General features: G+C 48.5%; 1 protein-coding gene across 1 annotated transcript in view; it reads left to right on the forward strand.

Annotated features, from left to right (window-relative positions):
- The window catches only part of RAB44 (RAB44, member RAS oncogene family), a 39,673-nt gene extending 24,219 nt beyond the window's left edge, over positions 1-15,454 (forward strand). Inside the window, exons 9-14 of the mRNA XM_038748754.1 lie at positions 1,027-3,218; positions 6,425-6,506; positions 7,727-7,841; positions 11,257-11,358; positions 11,642-11,718; positions 15,353-15,454. Coding sequence (XP_038604682.1) covers positions 1,027-3,218; positions 6,425-6,506; positions 7,727-7,841; positions 11,257-11,358; positions 11,642-11,718; positions 15,353-15,443 — 2,659 coding nt within the window. The 3' untranslated portion in view covers positions 15,444-15,454. The remainder of the gene's footprint in view (positions 1-1,026; positions 3,219-6,424; positions 6,507-7,726; positions 7,842-11,256; positions 11,359-11,641; positions 11,719-15,352) is intronic.
- Positions 15,455-19,907: the final 4,453 nt, after the last annotated feature.

Below are 19,907 nucleotides of genomic sequence, written 5' to 3' on the forward strand. Positions count from 1 at the left end.
CAGATGGGGGCAACTTGACTCCCAGCCTGAGGCTCGGACCTCGAAGGCCCCAAAGGATTGGTCTCCAGCAAGAATCCCTGAAACGTTGTGGGAATGCTGGAGGAAAACAGAGGGGCCTGTCCAGCAGTGTGATTGGAGTGGGGTGAGGTCGGCGGTCGCTGAAGCTAGCTTTGGCCGTGAGATACTTTGAGATCTTTGCTTGGAAGTGGGTGGGGAAAGTCTTGGGGTGTGTTCAGAGTGACTCAGAACCCATTTCCCCTTTAGCCACTTGGCCAGCTTCCAATTTGAGGCCCCAGTCAAGGTGTCTATCCCATCATGCCCACTGCTCCTTCTCTGTCTGTCTGGAGCCTGGGTTGCCCCTCCCCACTGTCCCAGAGGAATGAGAGTGTTGCAGTGTGGTTTTTGGTTATGTTCTTGTGTTTTTATGGTATTTGTTAAACATTTACTCTGTGCCAGACACTGTTCTAAGCGCTGGGGTAGATACAAGGACATCAGGATGGACACAGTCCGTGTCCCACATGGGGCTCACAGTTGTAGTCCCCATTTTACAGGTGAGGTAACTGAGCCACAGAGAAGTTAAGTGACTTGCCCGAGGTCACATAGCAAACCCAGACCCAGAAGCAGGTCTTCCACGAACGAGTCCCTCTGCATGGCTCCTGGCCGGGCTCGGTGGGAATCTGGCTCTGGAAGGAGCCGTCTCTCTTTCCTCCCCAACAAATCCCAGATTTTGGCCCAGTGAGAAGCGGCATCGTTCCCTTTCTAACCCAAGACCTGGTTAGGTACTGGGAAGGATTTCTCAATGGTCAGTGTCAGAGGACTCTAGAGTGGGAGGCCAAGGAGGCCTGGACAGCTCCTTCCCTTGGGGGTGTCTCCAAGGCCTAGGGCCACCCTCCCGTCTATCTGTCTGTCTGTCTGCATGGACTAGGGACAGGCTTTCCTGGAGGCAGGGGAATGTGGACAGGATGACCTGCGGAAGGCAACTCATTGGCTCCCCCCTGGACCTCTCCCCGGATTCTGTTTTTGCAGAGTCTCCCACGACCCGGCTGCTGTCTCAGAGAGAAGCCCAGGCTCCCGCTCCCGCGTCATCTCCATAGAGGAGGATCCACTACCCGAACTACTGGGGGAAGACTGGAATCAGCTGCTGACTCAGTTTTCCACCTCTCCCCAAAGCAAAGTTTTGGATCTGCGGGTGTCCTGGAGTCCTCCACCCAGCCCGTCCAGGGGTGATCTTCCTTCTTCTCCTCTTCCTCGTGTCATCCGCCAGATCTCCATTTCCGAACAGAGCCTCTGGCAGCAGTGTCAGGAAACTACTTCAGCACAGGAAGGGTTTTCGGGAAACACCTCGGAGCAGGTGGAAAGAGCGGGGATTCTGGAGGAGCCCAGCCCCATGGGGGAGCTCAGCTCTGAGTCACAGCCCAATCTCAAGCCGGAGCCTGACCTTAAATGGAAGTCCCAGCCCGAGTCAGAGCCTAACCGGGAACCGGAGGCCAACCTCGAACTGGAACCCAGCTCTGAGTCAGAGCCCAACCTCCAGCCGGATTCCAAGCTTCAACTGGAGTCTGACCCTGAGCCCAAACTCAAGCCGCAATCCGACATGGAACCAGATCCCAGCTCCAAGTCAGAGTCTAATCTCCAACTGGAGTTTAACCTCGAACTGGAGCCCAGCTTCAAGTCGGAGCTGAACCTCGAACTGGAGCCCAACCTCGAAATGGAGCCCAGCTCCAAGTCAGAGTCTAACCTTGAACTGGAGACTACCCTCGAACTGGAGCCCAGCTCCAAATCGGAGCTTAACCTCGAACTGGAGCCCAACCTAAAAATGGAGCCCAGCTCCAAGTCAGAGTCTAATCTTGAACTGGAGCCTAAACTCCTACTGGAGTCCAACTTCCAGCTGGAGCCCAGCTCCAGGTCAGAGCCTAATCTCGAACTGGAGTTTAACCTCAAAATGGAGCCCAGTTCCAAGTCAGAGCTTAACCTCAAACTGGAGCCTAATCTCAGAGTGGATCCTAACCTCGGACCGGAGCCCAGCTCCGAATCAGAGCTTAACCTCCAACTGGAACCCAATCTCGAACTGGAGTCCAGCTCCAAGTCAGAGCCTAACCTCCAACAGAAGCCTACCTCCCAGTCGGGGCCCGACCCTGAGAAGAAACTCCAGCAGGATGTCCAGAAAGACCCCACTGGGGAGAATGCGCAGGCAGCTGTTGATAGGCTGGTGAGGCCTGTAGCAGCCCCCAACAGTGGGAAGGAACTTTTTCCTGATATGTTAACCATCTCCCAGCCAGCATTGCCACCTGTACTGGCCCCGGGGCAGAGGCAGCATTCAGCGGGCCAACAGCCAGAGATGCCAGACCCGGTGATGCCTGGGCATCCCCCTGGGGAGAGTGGAGGACCAGGGGCCAGGCAGCCTGGGGAGTGGGAGACTCCCCTCGATTCCAAAATACAGGCCGCTCAGACCTGGGGAGCCCAACAGGGAGAGGGGGTTGGTTCGGATGGTCCCCTGGCTGGGTCTCTCCAGGCTCCAGAAGTCTGGGGACAGGGAGCCTCGAAGGAAGGAGCTCCCGGGCCTGAGAGCACACCGGGCTCCCTCAAGCAAGAGATGTGGGGTGGAGTCCTGGATCCCCAGGGTGGTGACATTTCCTGTTTGGATGAGCAGCCAGTGAGCTCTGCGTTGGTTGAGCCAGCTCTGATGCAGGAAGCTGGGCTGGTGGCACCACCCCCAGCTCCCAAGCAGGCCGCCCCGGCCGAGGGAACTCTGGAAGAGGAAGCTGCAAATCTGCGGACGGCTGAGCCTGGAGGGCCCAAGCCTGAGTTCCCCAGAGAAGACTCTCCCCGGAGAGGCTTTCCTCCCCAAGAAGTCCTGCCCGAGGATGGACCTGAACAGCCAGGTCCAGGAGAGGCCGTTGGCATTATCCCAGAGGGGCTGGGCCCCGAGCCCCAGGCCCAGATCTCACGGGCCGATGGAGAGCGTGGGAATGTCACCGTGGATCTCCCAGGGGCCCCGACCGGACCCTCACAGGAAACGGACCCTGGATCCACAAAGGCCGGGCAGACTCTGCCTGGACAGGATCCCCAGGGGCCGGGGCTCCTCTCCAAGGGACCAGGGGTGGACCCTGACTACGTGTACCACATTCTGTTTGTAGGAGATTCAAATGTGGGCAAGTCATCGTTCCTGCACCTCTTACACAACCACACCTTTGCCTCCGGTCTGATGGCCACAGTCGGTAAGAATTGGCGCGGACCTTGGGGAGTTGGCCTGGACAGGACCTGGAAACCCACATCCTCTGCCACCAGGATTCATATGTCAAGACACCCTCCATTGAGCGGGACTGTCTCATGTTTTCTCCTGGGGTGGCCGCAGTGAGGAAGCAGTAACAGACCCATAACAGCAACAACAACAGCAACAACAATGATAATAATAATAATGACATTTGTTAAGTGCTTACTATGAGCCAAGCACTGTTTCAAGTGCTGGGGGTTGTCCCTGTCCCACACAGAGCTCACACTGAACAGCACAAAAATACCTGATAATACCTCCACTCCATACTCCTTCTGTTCTCTCTCTCTCTTTCTCTCTATCAATTGTATTTATTGAGTGCTTACTATGTGCAGAGCACTATAGTAAGCGTTTGGGAGAGTACAAGCTGCTGGGAAACAGCATAGTGTAGTGGATAGAGCATGGGCTTGAAAAGGTCTAATCCTTGACTTCTAATCCCGGCTTCACCACCTGTCTCCTATGTGGCCCTGGGCAAGTGACTTCACTTCTCTGTGCCTCAGTTCCCTCATCTGTAAAATGGGGATTAAGACTGTGAGCCCATGCAGTACTGGGACTGTGTCCAACCTGATAAGCTTGTGATCTAACCCAGCGCTTAGTACAGCACCTGGCACATAGTAAGCACTTGACAAATGCTGCAATTACTATTATTACAATACAACAGAACTGGAAGACACGGTCCCTGCCCCCAATCAGTTTACCAATCTGAAGATTTTGTTCTGAAATCAGTAAGACTCAGGATCCAGTCGGGGCAAACACCAAAAATACCCCAGCATATTTCAAATAGCAATGTTTTGATAATATAGTTTAAGTGAAATAAGTGCAATATAGCTAAGGAGACTGTAAATTTAGCTTAAGCGAGCTGAATTTCATCTCAATTAATCACCTATATAGGCTGCCCTTCAACATTTCCAGTTGGTGAACAAGAACATTCAGTTCTCCTGAAAGGTGGGGGCTGCCTTCTCACAGAACGCACATTAACTACAATTTCTGCATAGGTACTCACCTCTTCCAACGTTGCACGTACGTGAAAAACCGCTTCCCCCAACATTCCAGTCAGCCAAATTCCAATACGCTCTTGTGGTTGGAAGAACATTCCCTCCAATTTAGACCACGAGCCCCATATGAGACATGGACTACGTCCTACCTGATTAACTTGTATCTCCCCCAGCGCTTAGTACGGTGCCTGGCAGATAGTGAGCACTAACAAATACCATTAAAAAAAATTTTTAAGTGTAGTGTCCAAGCCAAAACTTGTAGTGAAAATGAGTGTTTTGGCAGAACTGAACATCTGTGTGCTACAACTTGGCAACTTACATGTTCTTATTTTTGGTTTTCCTGGTGAAAAAACTTGGACAGACTGCTGATCTGCATAACACCCAGCGAGTGTGTAGTCTGGGATTCTAAAATAGAGTCAGGAGCCCTCTTTCTCTATCTTCCTGATCTACAAAATTGTGATTAGATCGTGAGCCCCTGGAAGGCAAGGGAAAATATTTAACTCTTGCCTGTTCCTTTTTGTCCAGCATTTAGTAGGGTAGTCTGCACACAGTAAGCGTTTATTAAATATAATAATAATAATTCATTCATTCATTCAGTCGTATTTATTGAGCGCTTACTGTGTGCAGAGCACTGTACTAAGCACTTGGGAAGTACAAGTTGGCAACATATAGAGATGGTCCCTACCCAACAGCAGGCTCACAGTCTAGAAGGGAAATAATAATAATGGCATTTATTCAGCGCTTACTATATGCAAAGCACTGTTCTAAGCGCTGGGGAGATAACAGGGTGATTAGGTTGTCCCACAGGGGGCTCACAGTCTTAATCCCCATTTTACAGATGAGGTCACTGAGGCACAGAGAAGTTAAGTGACTTGCCCAAAGTCACAGAGCTGACAATTGGTGGAGCCGGGATTTGAACCCATGACCTCTGACTCCAAAGCCCGGGCTCATTCCACTGAGCCATGCTGCTTCTCAAATGCTATTGGGAGCCTGGCCCTTGGGGATCTGTTCCAAGCCTTAGGGACTCTTTCTCTGCCCCCACATCACTCCAGAGAGCACTGCCATTTTGCCCATAATAGATTGTCTTGAGGCCTTCCGTTGAATAATAATAATTGTGGCATTTATTAAGCGCTTACTATTTGCAAAGCACTGTTCTAAGCGCTGAAGCCAATTCCCATTCCCTCCCCCAGCACAGGGGGTAAAATGGCTTCCAACCACCACCAGGAAGCAGCAGCTGCAGTCTCTCCAAGGTCCCTCACTTCCCTTTTTTATGGCATTTGTTAAGTGCTTACTATGTACCAGCACTATACTAAGCGTTGGGATAGGTTACAAGCTTATTGGGTTGGGTATAGTCCCTGTCCCGGACGGGGCTCGCCGTCTTAGTCCCCATTTTATAGACGAGGTAATCGAGGCACAGAAAAGTAAAGTGACTTGCCCGAGATCACACAGCTGACAAGTGGTGGAACTGGGATAATAATGATGGTATTTGTTAAGCGCTGACTATGGGCCAAGCACTATTCTAAGCGCTGGATTAGAACCCAGGTCTTTCTGATTCTCAGGCCCATGCTCTATCCACTAGGCAACACTGCTACTTCCTTCACTTCTGAGCTGGAGCTCTCCTCAGTCCAGGCCCACAGTGTTTGGGGTGATAACAGATGAACCCTCTAGATTATAAGCTCACTGTGGGCAGGGAATGTGTCCATTTACTGTGGTATTGTTCTCTCCCAAGGGTTTAGTACAGTGTTCTGAACACAGTAAGTATTTGATAAATCAATCAATCAATCAATCACATTTATTGAGCGCTTACTGTGTGCAGAACACTGTACTAAGCACTTGGGAAGTACAAGTTGGCAACATATAGAGACAGTCCCTACCCAACAGTGGGCTCACAGTCTTAAAGAGTGGGCTCACAGTCTAAAAGATAATATGACTGATTGACTGACTAACCTGCCCAAGGAAAGACCAGGGCCCAGCCTAGCCATCCCACAGCTCAGACAGGTTGGGGAGGGAAGGGACAAGGGAAGATCAGGGCCTCAGGGCAGCCTGCTCTCCTTGGTCTGGCTCATCACTCCACGGTGGATGGCCTGGCAGCCCCTGGCGTTTCTTTCCCTTGGGCTACCCTCTGCCCTCTGACCCTCCTGTTCTCCTTGTGCCCTAGGGTTGGATTATCGCATCAAGAATCTGCAGGTGGATAACAAGCATTTTGCTCTGCAGCTCTGGGACACGGCAGGCCAGGAAAGGTAATCTTTCTCGTTCACCCCACACATCCAATCCGTCACCAAAACCTACCGGTCTCACCTCCGCAACATCACCAAGATCTGCCCTTGCCTCTCCATCCAAACTGCTACCCTGCTGGTTCAATCTCTCATCCTATCCCGACTGGATTACTGCATCAGCCTCCTCTCCGATCTCTCATCCTCCTGTCTCTCCCCACTTCAATCCATACTTCAGGCTGCTGCCTGGATTGTCTTTGTCCAGAAATGCTCTGGGCATGTTACTCCCCTCCTCAAAAATCTCCAGTGGCTACCAATCAACCTACGCGTCAGGCAAAAACTCATCACCCTGGGCTTCAAGGCTGTCCATCCCCTCACCCCCTCTTACCTCACCTCCTTTCTCTCCTTCTCCAGCCCAGCCCGCACCCTCCTCTCCTCTGCCGCTAATCTCCTCACCGTGCCTCCTTCTCACCTGTCCCGCCGTCGACCCCAGGCCCACGTCCTCCCCCTCGCCTGGAATACCCTCCCTCCATACATCCTCCAAGCTAGCTCTCTTCCTCCCTTCAAAGCCCTACTGAGAGCTCACCTCCTCTAGGAGGCCTTCCCAGACTGAGCCCCCTCCTTCCTCTCCCCCTCCTCCCCCTCTCCATCACCTCCGCCTTACCTCCTTCCCCTCCCCACACCACCTGTATATATGTATATATGCTTGTACATATTTATTACTCTATTTATTTATTTTACTTGTACATATTTATTCTATTTATTTTACTTTGTTAATATGTTTTGTTTTGTTGTCTGTCTCCCCCTTCTAGACTGTGAGCCCGCTGGTGGGTAGGGACCATCTCTATACGTTGCCAACATGTACTTCCCAAGCACTTAGTACAGTGCTCTGCACACAGTAAGTGCTCAATAAATACGATTGAATGAATGAATGAATAATCTGGGGCCAGGTTGCCATCTGCTCCCTGAGGCCATGGGGATTGGTCAGCGGTGACCCTGAGAGTCGAGGGAGGAAGGAAAAGGTCACGGGGGCCAGGAGGGTGGCTAGAACTCATCAAAGTCACAGTTGCATCTGCCACACTCTCCCCATTCCCAACACCTTTGCCAAGCAGGTGGGAGCCAGGCCATTTTGCAGATTGGGAAACTGAGGTCTAGAGGGAGCAAGAGACCACCCAAGGGCGGCCCGGCAAGGCAGTGATTGGTTGGGCCCTGGGTCGGCCACAGCTTCTCGCGGATTGTCCCTGCAGGTACCACAGCATGACCAAGCAGCTGTTCCGCAGAGCCGATGGCATCGTGCTCATGTATGACGTCACCTCCGAGGAGAGTTTCATCCATGTGGGCTACTGGCTGGATTGCATCCGGGTGAGGGGGCCTGTCTCCGGGGGCTGACCCCCGCCAGAGCCGTGAGCGGGCTTCCCTCCGGCTTCCCGTCCACTCCCTCTGACTTCCCGGCTTGGCGGTGGTCCGGCTGAGGAAGGAGCCCGGGAGTCCTAACAGCAGCGTGGGAGGGAATGGACTGGATTCATTAGGGTGCAACAACCACTCAGTGTGACCCCAAAGCTAAAGTCAATCAATCAGTCGATTGATGATTTATTTTGTGCAGTGCACAGGACTGGAGAGCCCACTATGGTTGGTAGACATGATCCCCATCAATCTATCAGCGGTATTTATTGAGAGCTTACTATGTGCAGAGCACTGTACTAAGCACTTGGGAGAGTACAATACAACACAGCAGACACATTCCCTGCCCTGCCCTGAAGGAGATTTCAGTCTCCTGTCATTCCTTCCTGAAAGTGACTTTTTAGCAAGCAATTCGACTCAGATGCAATGGAAGGAAGCTGAGGGAAGGATTGGGGAAGCAGTATAGTTCAGTGGACAGAGCACAGGCTTGGGAGTCAGAAGGGCCCGGGTTCTAATTCCTGCTATGACACATAATAATAATAATAATGGCAATTGTTAGGCACTTAGTATGTGCAAAGCACTGTTCTAAGTGATGGGGAGGATACAAGGTGATCAGGTTGTCCTACGGGGGGCTCACAGTCTTCATCCCCATTTTGCAGATGAGGGAGCTGAGGCACAGAGAAGTTAAGTGACTTGCCCAAAGTCACACAGCTGACACTTGGTGGAGCCGGGATTTGAACCCATGACCTCTGACTCCCAAGCCCTTGCTCTTTCCACTGAGCCATGCTGCTTCTCTATGTCTGCTGTGTCTACGTGTCTATGTCAGCACACATCAGTCAATCAATCAATCGTATTTATTGAGCGCTTACTGTGTGCAGAGCACTGTACTAAGCGCTTGGGAAGTACAAGTTGGTAACATATAGAGACAGTCCCTACCCAACAGTGGGCTCACAGTCTAAAAGGGGGAGACAGAGAACAAAACCAAACATACTAACAAAATAAAATAAATAGAATAGATATGTACAAGTAAAATAAATAAATAAATAAATAAATACAGTAATAAATATGTACAAACATATACATATACATACATATGCACATGTCTGCTGTGTGACTTTGGGCAAGTCACTTCACTTCTCTGGGCCTCAGTTACCTCATCTGTAAAATGGGGATTAGGAGTATGAGCCCCATGTGCGACAGGGACTATGTCCAACCTGATTAACTTGTATCTGCCCCAGTGCTTAGAACACTGCTTGGCACATAGTAAGTGCCTAACAAGTACCATTGTTACTATTATTTTTATGAAGAGCACGGCTGTAATGTCTTCAAGCAGTACAGCAGTGTGATACTTGGGGAGAAACCCTTTGTCAGTTCATTAACATTGCCTAGGGAACTAATAGTAACTGTTTAATATCATGGTTATCCTGTGATAAGGGAAATTATGAACTTTGGGCAGTTCCAAACTCAATCCCTGAAAAATGCCAGTAAACAGAAACACAGTGCAGATGGTCAAAAGACACTTTATGGCTGTTTCCACTGCTTTTGAACCCTCTACCCCCACCTTCCCTTGTTCACCACTAGAATAACGGATGACACAATGGGATTTTTTGTTAAGGAGCGTTTTCAAGAATGTAACTATCGGGTTTGTAGCAGGAATGACCAGACTGCTTCTGGTCATCACTTCCGTCTCCCAGGACACATTTGTGGCCACCTGATGTGTCCATCCTGGAGATCTTCACCCTGACCGCTGGGTCCCTGGCGGCCCACCTGCCCAACTCTTTCTTCCTCCTTGTCCTGGATCCAGCCCCCAGGTCTGTCCACACATTCCCAGAGGAGAAGGCCAAAGATGATCACTTGGGCTTAGGGGTGAGGGGATAGGAAGACCCACCATGCCTGTTGTTCCCCCTATATTGTCAGTGCCTCGTGGGCAGGGATCAGTCTGCTTACTCTATTATACTCCCCCAATCAATCAAACGTATTTATTGAGCAGTTGAAACAGGTTACAAGTAAAGCAAAGATGAAAAATGAAGAGCAGATGACACAGAACTGGGAGTCAGGAAGTCTCATGTCCTCCCCCTGGCCTGGAATGCCCTCTCTCCGCACATTTCATTTTGTTAACATGTTTTGTTTTGTTCTCTGTCTCCCCCTTCTAGACTGTGAGCCCACTGTTGGGTAGGGACCGTCTCTATATGCTGCCAACTTGGACTTCCCAAGTGCTTAGTACAGTGCTCTGCACACAGTCAGCGCTCAATAAACACGACTGAATGAATGAATGAATTTATTGAGCATTTACTGTTTGTAGAGCACTGTACTAAGTGCTTGAGAGAGTAAAATATAGCAATATAGCAGACACGTTTCCTGCCCACATGAACTTACAGTCTAGAGCGGGAGACAGGTGTCTAGTGGCTAGATTACTGGCCTGAGAGTCAGAAGGACCTGGGTTCTAATCTCAGCTCTACCACTTGTCAGCTCTGTGACCTCAGGCAAGTCACTTAACTTCTCTGTGACTCAGTTACCTCATCTGCAATTGGGGATTAATGCTGTGGGCCCCATGTGGGGCATGGTCTGTTTCCAATCTGATTAGCTTGTATCTCCCCCTGTCCTTAGAACAGTGCTAGACACATAGTAAGTGCATTAAGCAGCCTGGCTCAGTGGAAACAGCTCGGGCTTTGGAGTCAGAGGTCATGGGTTCGAATCCCGGCTCCACCACAAATCTGCTGTGTGACCATGGGCAAGCCACTTAACTTCTCTGAGCCTCAGTTACCTCATTTGTAAAAATGGGGATTAAGACTGTGAGCCCCACGTGGGACAACTTGATCACATTGTATCCCCCCCAGCGCTTAGAACAGTGCTTTGCACATAGTAAGCGTTTAACAAATATCATTATTATTATTATTATTAACAGATACCATCATTATTAATAAAAATAAATTACGATATGTACATAAGGGCTGTGGGGCTGAGGGAGGAGTGAATAAAGGGAGCAAATTAGGGTGACACAGAAGGAAGCGGGAGAACAGGTAATGAGGGCTTAGTCAGGGAAGGCCTCTTGGAGGAGATGTGCCTTCAGTAAGGCTTTGAAGAAGGGGGGAGAGTAATTGTCTGTCAGATTTGAGGAAGGAGGGTATTCTGGGCCAGAGACAGGATGTGAGCAAGAGGTCGGTGGCGAGAGAGATGAGATTGAGGGGCAGTGAGAAAGTTAACATTAGAGGAGTGAAGTACACGGGCTGGGTTAGACTAGGAGAACGATGCATTGAGGTAGGAGGGAGCAAGATGGTTGAGTGTTTTAAAGCCCCAAGTGCTTAGTACAGGGCTCTACACCTAGTGGACTCTCAATAAATACGTGTGATCGATTGATGGATGTCTGGCTTCCCAGGAAGGATCAGGAGACGGGACCATCGTTTTCCTCCTGGGGAACAAGACGGACTGCACAGAGGAGCGCCGGGTGTCCATGGAGGCCGGGCAGCAGCTGGCAATGGTAAGACTCTGGGGCCCGTTCCCAGATAACTGTCACCCAGAAAAGGAAAGAAGCGGGGCAGAGAATGTCACCAGAGTGGGTGAGCGAGGCCCGGCCTGGGGAGAATTGGCTCCTCACGGCATGTTGTCTTCCAGCCCCCTTCCACAGGGGCACCCGGGAGAAAGCAGGTTGGGACAGGAGCCTGTGACGGCACGTCTCCTCCGCCACACTCCTGCTCCTTGTTGCTCCCGTCTGCTGCCCCACCCACCCAAGGCCTGGCCCATGTGTCTATCTGCCGTTTCAGGAACACGGGCTCTTCTTCGAAGAATGCAGTGCTGCCCTGGGGCACAACATCCTGGAACCCGTGATTAACTTAGCCAGGTGAGCAGAACCCAGAATTCCCAATCAATCCATCAACAATCAATGGGACGTATTGAGCACTTACTGTAGGCAGAGAACTGGACTGAGCACTCCCAGCCCCCAGAAATTCCCAGTCTTTGCCTACACGATAGGAATCTCAGAATCCCTTCCCAACCAGATATTACCAGCTCAGTTCCCATCTGAGGGGTTGATCCTGTCCCAGCCCTGGGCCATGATAAAGCTCATGTGAACCCCAGAAAAAAGGCATTTCCAGTTTCAATTAATCAATAATAATAATAATAATGACATTTATTATGCGCTTACTATGTTCAAAGCACTGTTCTAAGCACTGGGGAGGTTACAAGGTGATCAGGTTGTCCCACGGGGGGCTTACAGTCTTCAACCCCATTTTACAGATGAGGTAACTGAGGCACAGAGAAGTTAAGTGACTTGCCCAAAGTCACACATCTAAGTGGCAGAGCGGGATTTGAACCCATGACCTCTGATTCCAAAGCCCCTGCTCTTTCGACTGAGCCTCTAAGCCATCATATTTATTGAGCACCTACTGGGTATGTAGAGCACCATACTAAGCAACTGGGAGAATATAATAGAATAAGTAGACATCATACCCACTCTCAAGAAGCTTACAGTCTAGCTAATAATAATAATAATGATGGTATTTGTTAAGCGCTTACTATGTGCCAGGCACTGTTTTAAGCACTGGGATAGATACAAGCTAATCAGGTTGTTCCACATGTGGCTCACAATCTTCATCTCCATTTTACATAAATGGTAACTGATGCACAGAGAAGTGAAGTGACTTGCCCCAAATCACACAGCTGACAAGTGACAGAGCCTGGATTAGACCCACAACCTCTGACTCCCAAACCCGTGCTCTTTTCATTATGCCACGCTTCTTCTAAGTAATAATAATGATAGCTATGGTACTTTGTACCAAGCACTGTGCTGAGCACTGGGGTAAACCCAAGATAACTGGTGGGGGGCGGGGGGGCAGTCCCTGCTCCACACAGGGCTCACAGTCTCAGGGAGAATAATAATAATAAATAATGATGGCATTTGTTAAGCACTTACTATGTGCCAAGCACTATTCTAAGCACTGGAGAGGAGGAAGAGGTATTGAATCTCCATTTTGCAGATGAGGAAACTGAGGCTCAGAGAATTTAAGTGACTTGTTCAGTTAAATAACAAGCAAGTCTTCCCCGATTCATTCCCAACAGTCCCCGTTTTGTCATTACAACAGTTGTCCTCAATATTTACATTCATTCTGCCTTATATATGTGTGTGTGTGTACAATATAAGGAAGCAGTATAGCACAGTGGACAGAACACGGGCCTGGGATTCAGAAGGTCCTGGGTTCTAATCCCAGCTCTACCACTAGTCTGCTGTGTGAACTTGGGCAAGTGACTTCACTTTTTTGGGCCTCAGTTCCCTCATTTGTAAAATGGGGATTGAGACTGTGAGCCCCACGTGGGACAGGGTCTGTGTCCTAGCTGAGCTGCTTGTATCAACCCCAGTGCTTAGAACAGTGCTTGGCACATATTAAGCACTGAACAACTATCACAATTATTATTATTATTCATTCATTCAATCGTATTTATTGAGCGCTTATTGAGCGCTTACTGTATGCACTGTACTAGCACTTGGAAAGTACAATTTGGCAACAGATAGAGACAATCACTACCCAACAATGTTCTCACAGTCTAGAAGGGGGAGACAGACAACAAAACAAAACAAGTAGAGAGGCATCAATAGCGTCAAAATAGATAAATAGAATTATAGGTATATACACATCATTAATACAATAAATAGAATAATAAATATGTACAAATACACACAAGTGCTGTGGGGTGGGGAGGGGGGTAGAGCAGAGGGAGGGAGTAGGGGTGATGGGGAAGGGAGGAGGAGCAGAGGAAAAGGGGGGCTCAGTCTGGGAAGGCCTCCTGGAGGAGGTGAGCTCTTAGTAGGGCTTTGAAAGGGGAAGAAAGCTAGTTTGGTGGATGTGAGGAGGGAGCACATTCCATTCATTCATTCATTCAATTGTATTTTTTGAGTGCTTACTGTTTGCAGAGTACTGTACTAAGCGCTTGGGAAGTACAAGTCGGCAACATATAGAAACGGTCCCTACCCAACAGTGGGCTCACAGTATAGAAGGGGGGAGACAGCAAACAAAACAAAACATATTAACAAAATAAAATAAATAGATTAAATACGTACAAATAAAATAAATAAATGAATAGGGTAATAAACACGTACAAACATATATACATGTATACGGGTGCTCGGTTTCCTCATCTATCAATTGGGAATTAAATACCGGTTCTTCCTCAGAGTTAGAGGCAGGATGTGAGCTGGGGGTCGAAGATGAGACAGGCAAGAACGTGCCTCAATGAGGAAGCTAGTGGCAGAGGAGCAAAATGTACAGGCTGGGCTGTAGAAGGAGAGAAGGGAGGTGAAGTAGGAGGGGGAGAAGTGATGGAGAGATTTGAAGCCAATAGTAAGGAGTTTTTGCTTCATGTGAAGGTTGACAGGCAACCACTGGAGAATTTTGAGGAGGGCATGACATGCCCAGAGAGTTTCAGTGGAAAGATAATCTGGACAGCAGAGTGAAGTATAGACTGAAGCGGGGAGAGACAGGAGGATGGGAGATCAGAGAGGAGGCTGATGCAGGAATTCAGTAGGGATAGAATGAGAGAGTGTACCAACAATGTAGTGGTTTGAATGGAGAGGAAAGGGCGGATCTTGGCGACGTTGTGAGGGATGATGTTATTATCATCCTGAAAACTGTAAGCGGAGAAAGTGTCTACCAGCTCTATTATATTGTACTTTCCTAAGCCCTGTTGCATCAGCCTAGCAGCTGCCCGTAGAACTTACATATTTGACTTTGCCCTCAGCATTTACGTAAACATAATATGTATCCTGTGGACTATAAGCTCCTCGAGGGCCAGGATGGTATCCTCCAACTCTATTGGGTTGTACTTTTCCAAATCCTTAGTATAGTGCTCTGCACACAGTAAGCCCCGCCCCCCACCCCCCCAACATACCACTGATCGATTTATTTGTACATTCAACTATTTGTCATCCATTTCATCCTGACATCTTTGTAGCACTTTCCCGTCACATCACTATTCTTCTCCCTCCAGCTCCGCTACTTGTAACTCACTTGTCCTCTACTTAGAGAAGCAGTGTGGCTCGGTGGAAAAGAGCCCGGGCTTTGGAGTCAGAGGTCACGGGTTCAAACCCTGGCTCTGCCAATTGTCAGCTGTGTGACTTTGGGCAGGTCACTTAACTTCTCTGGGCCTCAGTTCCTTCATCTGTAAAATGGGGGTTAAGACTGTGAGGGACAACCTGATCACCTTGTAACCTCCCCAGCACTTAGAACAGGGCTTTGCACATAATAAGCACTTAATAAATGCCATTATTATTATTATTTGTCAGTCTGTCTCCCCCAAGTAGGTGGTAAAACCCTAGGAGGAGGGGACTCACGCTCTTAGAGGTTCCTCTCAGTGTTCAGGACAGTGCTCTCCACCCAAGAGGTGCTCCATAAGTACCTGTGAGAGAAGGCAGGCTTCCAGCTTTCAGTGGGCCGGGCCGGGCTGGTTTCCCGATCCCAAACGAGCTTTATATCTCCCCTTAGGGCGCTGAAGGCTCAGGAAGACCAGATGAAGGGGGAGTTGGTGAAGGTGGCCTCCAGGGAGCCGGAGAAGAAGCGAGGCTGCTGTCCGTGAGCTGCACGCGGTCGGGGGACGACTCAGGCCCCCCAATCCTAGCCCCTTCAGGCCCCGCCTCCCCACCCCTGAAATATTCTTCCTCCCAAGATCCAGATGGGAATCTCTGAGACCCCTCCATCCTGAAAAGCCAACAACGGCCCCACTCTCTCTCCTCCCACCTCTCCCCCATGGGAGTCCTGCTGCATCCAGTAATAATAATAATGATTGTGGCATTTACTATGTGCCAGCCACTGTACTGAACTCTGGGGTGGATACAAGCAAATCAGGTTGGACGCAGTCCCCGTCCCATGTGGGGCTCGCAGTCTCAATCCCCATTTTACAGATGAGGGAACTGAGGCCCAGAGAAATGAAGTGACTTGGCCAAGGTCACACAGCAGACAAAGCGGTGGAGCTTGGATTAGAACCACAGCCTTCCGACTCCCAGGCTTATACTCTCACCATGATGTTTCCTGGTGACTTGATTCTTCTGTCATCTCACCCCGCAACCCACCCCATGACCAACATTGTGCTTAGTACAGTGCTTGGTACAAAGTACCGTGGTTATTATTATTGTCATTATTGTCATGATCATTATTATTAATAATAAGCTCCCTCTAGCTAGTTGTAGGCTGGAAATGTATTTGTTTATTGTTATATTTTATTCTCCCAAGCATTTAGTGCAGTGCTCTGTGCACAGTAAGCGCTCAATAAATACGACTGAAAGAATAAATGAATGAATGAGTGTTATTAGACTTTTAGACTGTGAGCCCACTGTTGGGTAGGGACTGTCTCTATGTGTTGCCAATCTGTACTTCCCAAGCGCTTAGTACAGTGCTCTGCACATAGTAAGCGCTCAATAAATACGATTGATTGATTGATTATTAGCTAGATTGTAAACTCCTTGAGGGCAGGGATGGTGTCTACTTTATTATACTCTCCTAAGTACTCAGTATGGTGCTGGACTGAAATCAGTGGCTCCCTGGAGGGCCCCTGTCCCTTTTCCAGGTAAAGTGGATTCCAAAGAGTCCATGCATCATCACTCATTCATTCAGTCATTTTTATTGAGCGTGTGCTGAGTGCAAAGCACTGTGCTAAGCACTTGGGAGAGTACAATACAACAATTAACAGACACATTCCCTGCACATAATGAGCTCACAACTTAGAGGGGGAGACAATCATCATCATCTTCTAGACTGTGAGCCCGCTGTTGGGTAGGGACTGTCTCTACGTGTTGCTGACTTGTACTTCCCAAGCGCTTAGTACAGTGCTCTGCACACAGTAAGCGCTCAATAAATATGATTGATTGATTGATTGATCAATGGTACATATTGAGCACTTACCGTGTAAAGAGCACTGCACTACGCGCTTGGGAGAGTACGATGCAACAGAGTTGGTAGACATGTTCCTTGCCCACAACGAGTTGTTCATTCATTCATTCAATCATATTTATTAAGCGCTTACTGTGTGCAGAGCACTGTACTAAGCACTTGGGAAGTACAAGTTGGCAACATATAGAGATGGTCCCTACCCAACAACGGGCTCACATCTACCCCAGCGCTTAGAACAGTGCTTAACACATAGTAAGCACTTAACAAATGCCATCATTATTATCATTTATTTATTGTTATATCTCAGGCCTTCCCCAAGCATCAGAAGGTCCTGGGTTCTAGTCCCAGCTCTGCCACTTGTCTGCTACGTGACGACTTGCACTTCCCAAGCACTTAGTACAGTGCTCTGCACACAGTAAGCGCTCAATACATACAATTGAATAAATTGAATGAATGAATGAATGAATGAGCAGGTCTGCAGATATTGATTTTAAAGGATAAAAAATACTTTACTCAATTACAGGCACATTGGAACATTTGGTCTAAGGATCTTGTCTTGTCTTTTGCTGTCGAGTCGTGTCCGACCCATAGCGACGCCATGGACACATCTCTCCCAGAACGCCCCAACTCCATCTGCAATCGTTCTGTAGTGTACCCATAGAGTTTTCCTGGTAAAAATCTGGAAGTGGCTTACCCTTGCCTCCATTCATTCGTTCATTCAATCGTATTTACTGAGCGCTTACTGTGTGCACTGTATTAAGCGCTTGGGAGGTTCAAGTTGGCAACACATAGAGATGGTCCTTACCCAACAATGGGCTCACATCTCCATCGGTGCAGTAAATTGGAGTCTCATCATCATCTTCAATCGTATTTACTGAGCGCTTACTGTGTGCAGAGCACTGTACTAAGCGCTTGGGAAGTACAAATTGGCAACATATAGAGACAGTCCCTGCCCAACAGTGGGCTCACACCCTTGACTCTCTTCCTTGCCGCTGCTGCCCAGCATGGGTGAGTTTTGACTTGTAGCAGATGGCCTTCTACTCTCTAGCCACTGGCCAAGCTGGGAATGGAATTGGCTAGGCCTCTGCTTGACTCTCCCTCCCATAGTCGTGGCTCAGTGGAAAGAGCCCGGGCTTTGGAGTCAGAGTTCATGGGTTCAAATCCCGGCTCCGCCAATCGTCAGCTGTGTGACTTTGGGCAAGTCACTTCACTTCTCTGTGCCTCAGTTCCCTCGTCTGTAAAATGGGGATTCAGACTGTGAGCCCCCCGTGGGACAACCTGATCACTTTGTAACCTCCCCAGCGCTTAGAGCAGTGCTGTGCACGTAGTAAGCGCTTAATAAATGCCATCATTATTATTATTATAGTCGAGACTGAATGAATATGCCTGTACATATTTATTACTCTATTTACTTTACTTGTACATATTTATTTATTTTATTTTGTTAATGTGTTTTGTTTTGCTGTCTCCCCCTTCTAGACTGTGAGCCCGCTGTTGGGTAGGGACCGTCTCTAGATGTTGCCAGCTTGGACTTCCCAAGTGCTTAGTACAGTGCTCTGCACACAGTAAGCGCTCCATAAATACTATTGAATGAATGAATGAATGAATGGAAACAAACCATAAAGAATGAACAAAGTAAACCACTTCCAATTCTTAAAGCCAATCTAAAGATAACCATTTCAAAAAATCCTGGTAGAAACATCATCTTTCCTTTCCCTTGGCTTTTCCCTGACTTAGAGTTTCTCCCTCTTTGGTCTCCAATGAAGGTTACACTCACTACCCAAACTCAGTGGTGTTCCAACCACCCTCTTGCCCTCCATGGAAGACGAGGGAGAGAATAGGAAGGGGTAGAACCTAATTCATCCTCTCCACTGGAGTGTAAGCCCCAGAGGGTGGGGATCATATGTTCTAATTTTTGTACTCTTCTCATTCGATCAACTGTATTTATTGAGCACTTACCATGTGCAGAGCACTGTACTAAGCACTTGGGAGAGTACAATACAACAGAGCTGAGCACCTGGTGCCGTGCTTCGCCCACAGTAGACTCTCACAAAATACTGTTGACTGAAAATATTGTAGATTTTTCTGGAACTGGACAGGATTAGTAAAGGGAAGAGCAAAGGGCTGGGCAGATTTAATTCTATTTGTTCTGTCGACTTGACACCTGTTCTCATGTTTTGTTTTGTTGTCTGTCTCCCCTTCTAGACTGTGAGCCGGTTGCTGGGTAGGGACCGTCTCTATATGTTGCCAACTTGTACTTCCCAAGCGCTTAGTACAGTGCTCTGCACACTGTAAGCGCACAATAAATATGATTGAATGAATGAATGAATATGTTGCCAACTTGTACTTCCCAAGCGCTTAGTACAGTGCTCTGCACACAGTAAGCGCTCAATAAATATGATTGAATGAACGAATGAACCAGCTGGCACTAGGAATCTTCCCTGGCAGAACTTGTTTAAATTTTTAACTATGAAAGTGTCCATTATTTCTGTGTTGGTCTCTAGACTGTGAACTCCTTGAGGGCAAAAACTGCCTTTAATTCAGTGCTTCTGTGTTCAGTCCCAAGGAACCAGTCTTGCCTTACATGTATTGAGGGGGCTCAGTAAATGCTAATAATAGTGACAATAATGTGTTTCAGGCTCCACATGATTCTTGCAAAAGTCTCATCTCCTGCGCTCCTTCCCCAAGCCAGGAAGAACTAGAGGATGGCAAACTTTCTAATAATGATGGTATTTATTAAACGTCACTGGAGATTTCACCCAGGAGAAGAAGCCCATTCCCGCCTCTGCAAGGTTTCCTGCTGGCTCTTTATTTGACACGCAATTCAGCAAAATTGGAAATTGCTCTCTTCCTAGGGCCCTTGAAATTAGCATATCTTTCATTTGCACCTTAGCTTCGGTGCAGCAGACAGCCTTTAAGATCCTTTGAGAAATAAAACCCCCTTCTTGCAGAGCCTGCATTCCAGAGAAAACAGTTACATAAAATAACCATCTCTGGAAAAAAGCTTATTCCAAAGGAGTTTGAGAAGCAGCATGGCCCAGTGGAGCAAGCAGGGACCTGGGTTCTTATTTGAGCTCTGCCAATTGCTTGCTGTGTGACCTTGGGCAAGTCATTTAGCTTCTCTGTGCCTCAGTTTCCTCAACTGTAAAATGGG

Source organism: Tachyglossus aculeatus, chromosome 7, assembly GCF_015852505.1.
Source record: "Tachyglossus aculeatus isolate mTacAcu1 chromosome 7, mTacAcu1.pri, whole genome shotgun sequence".
NCBI lineage: Eukaryota > Metazoa > Chordata > Mammalia > Monotremata > Tachyglossidae > Tachyglossus > Tachyglossus aculeatus.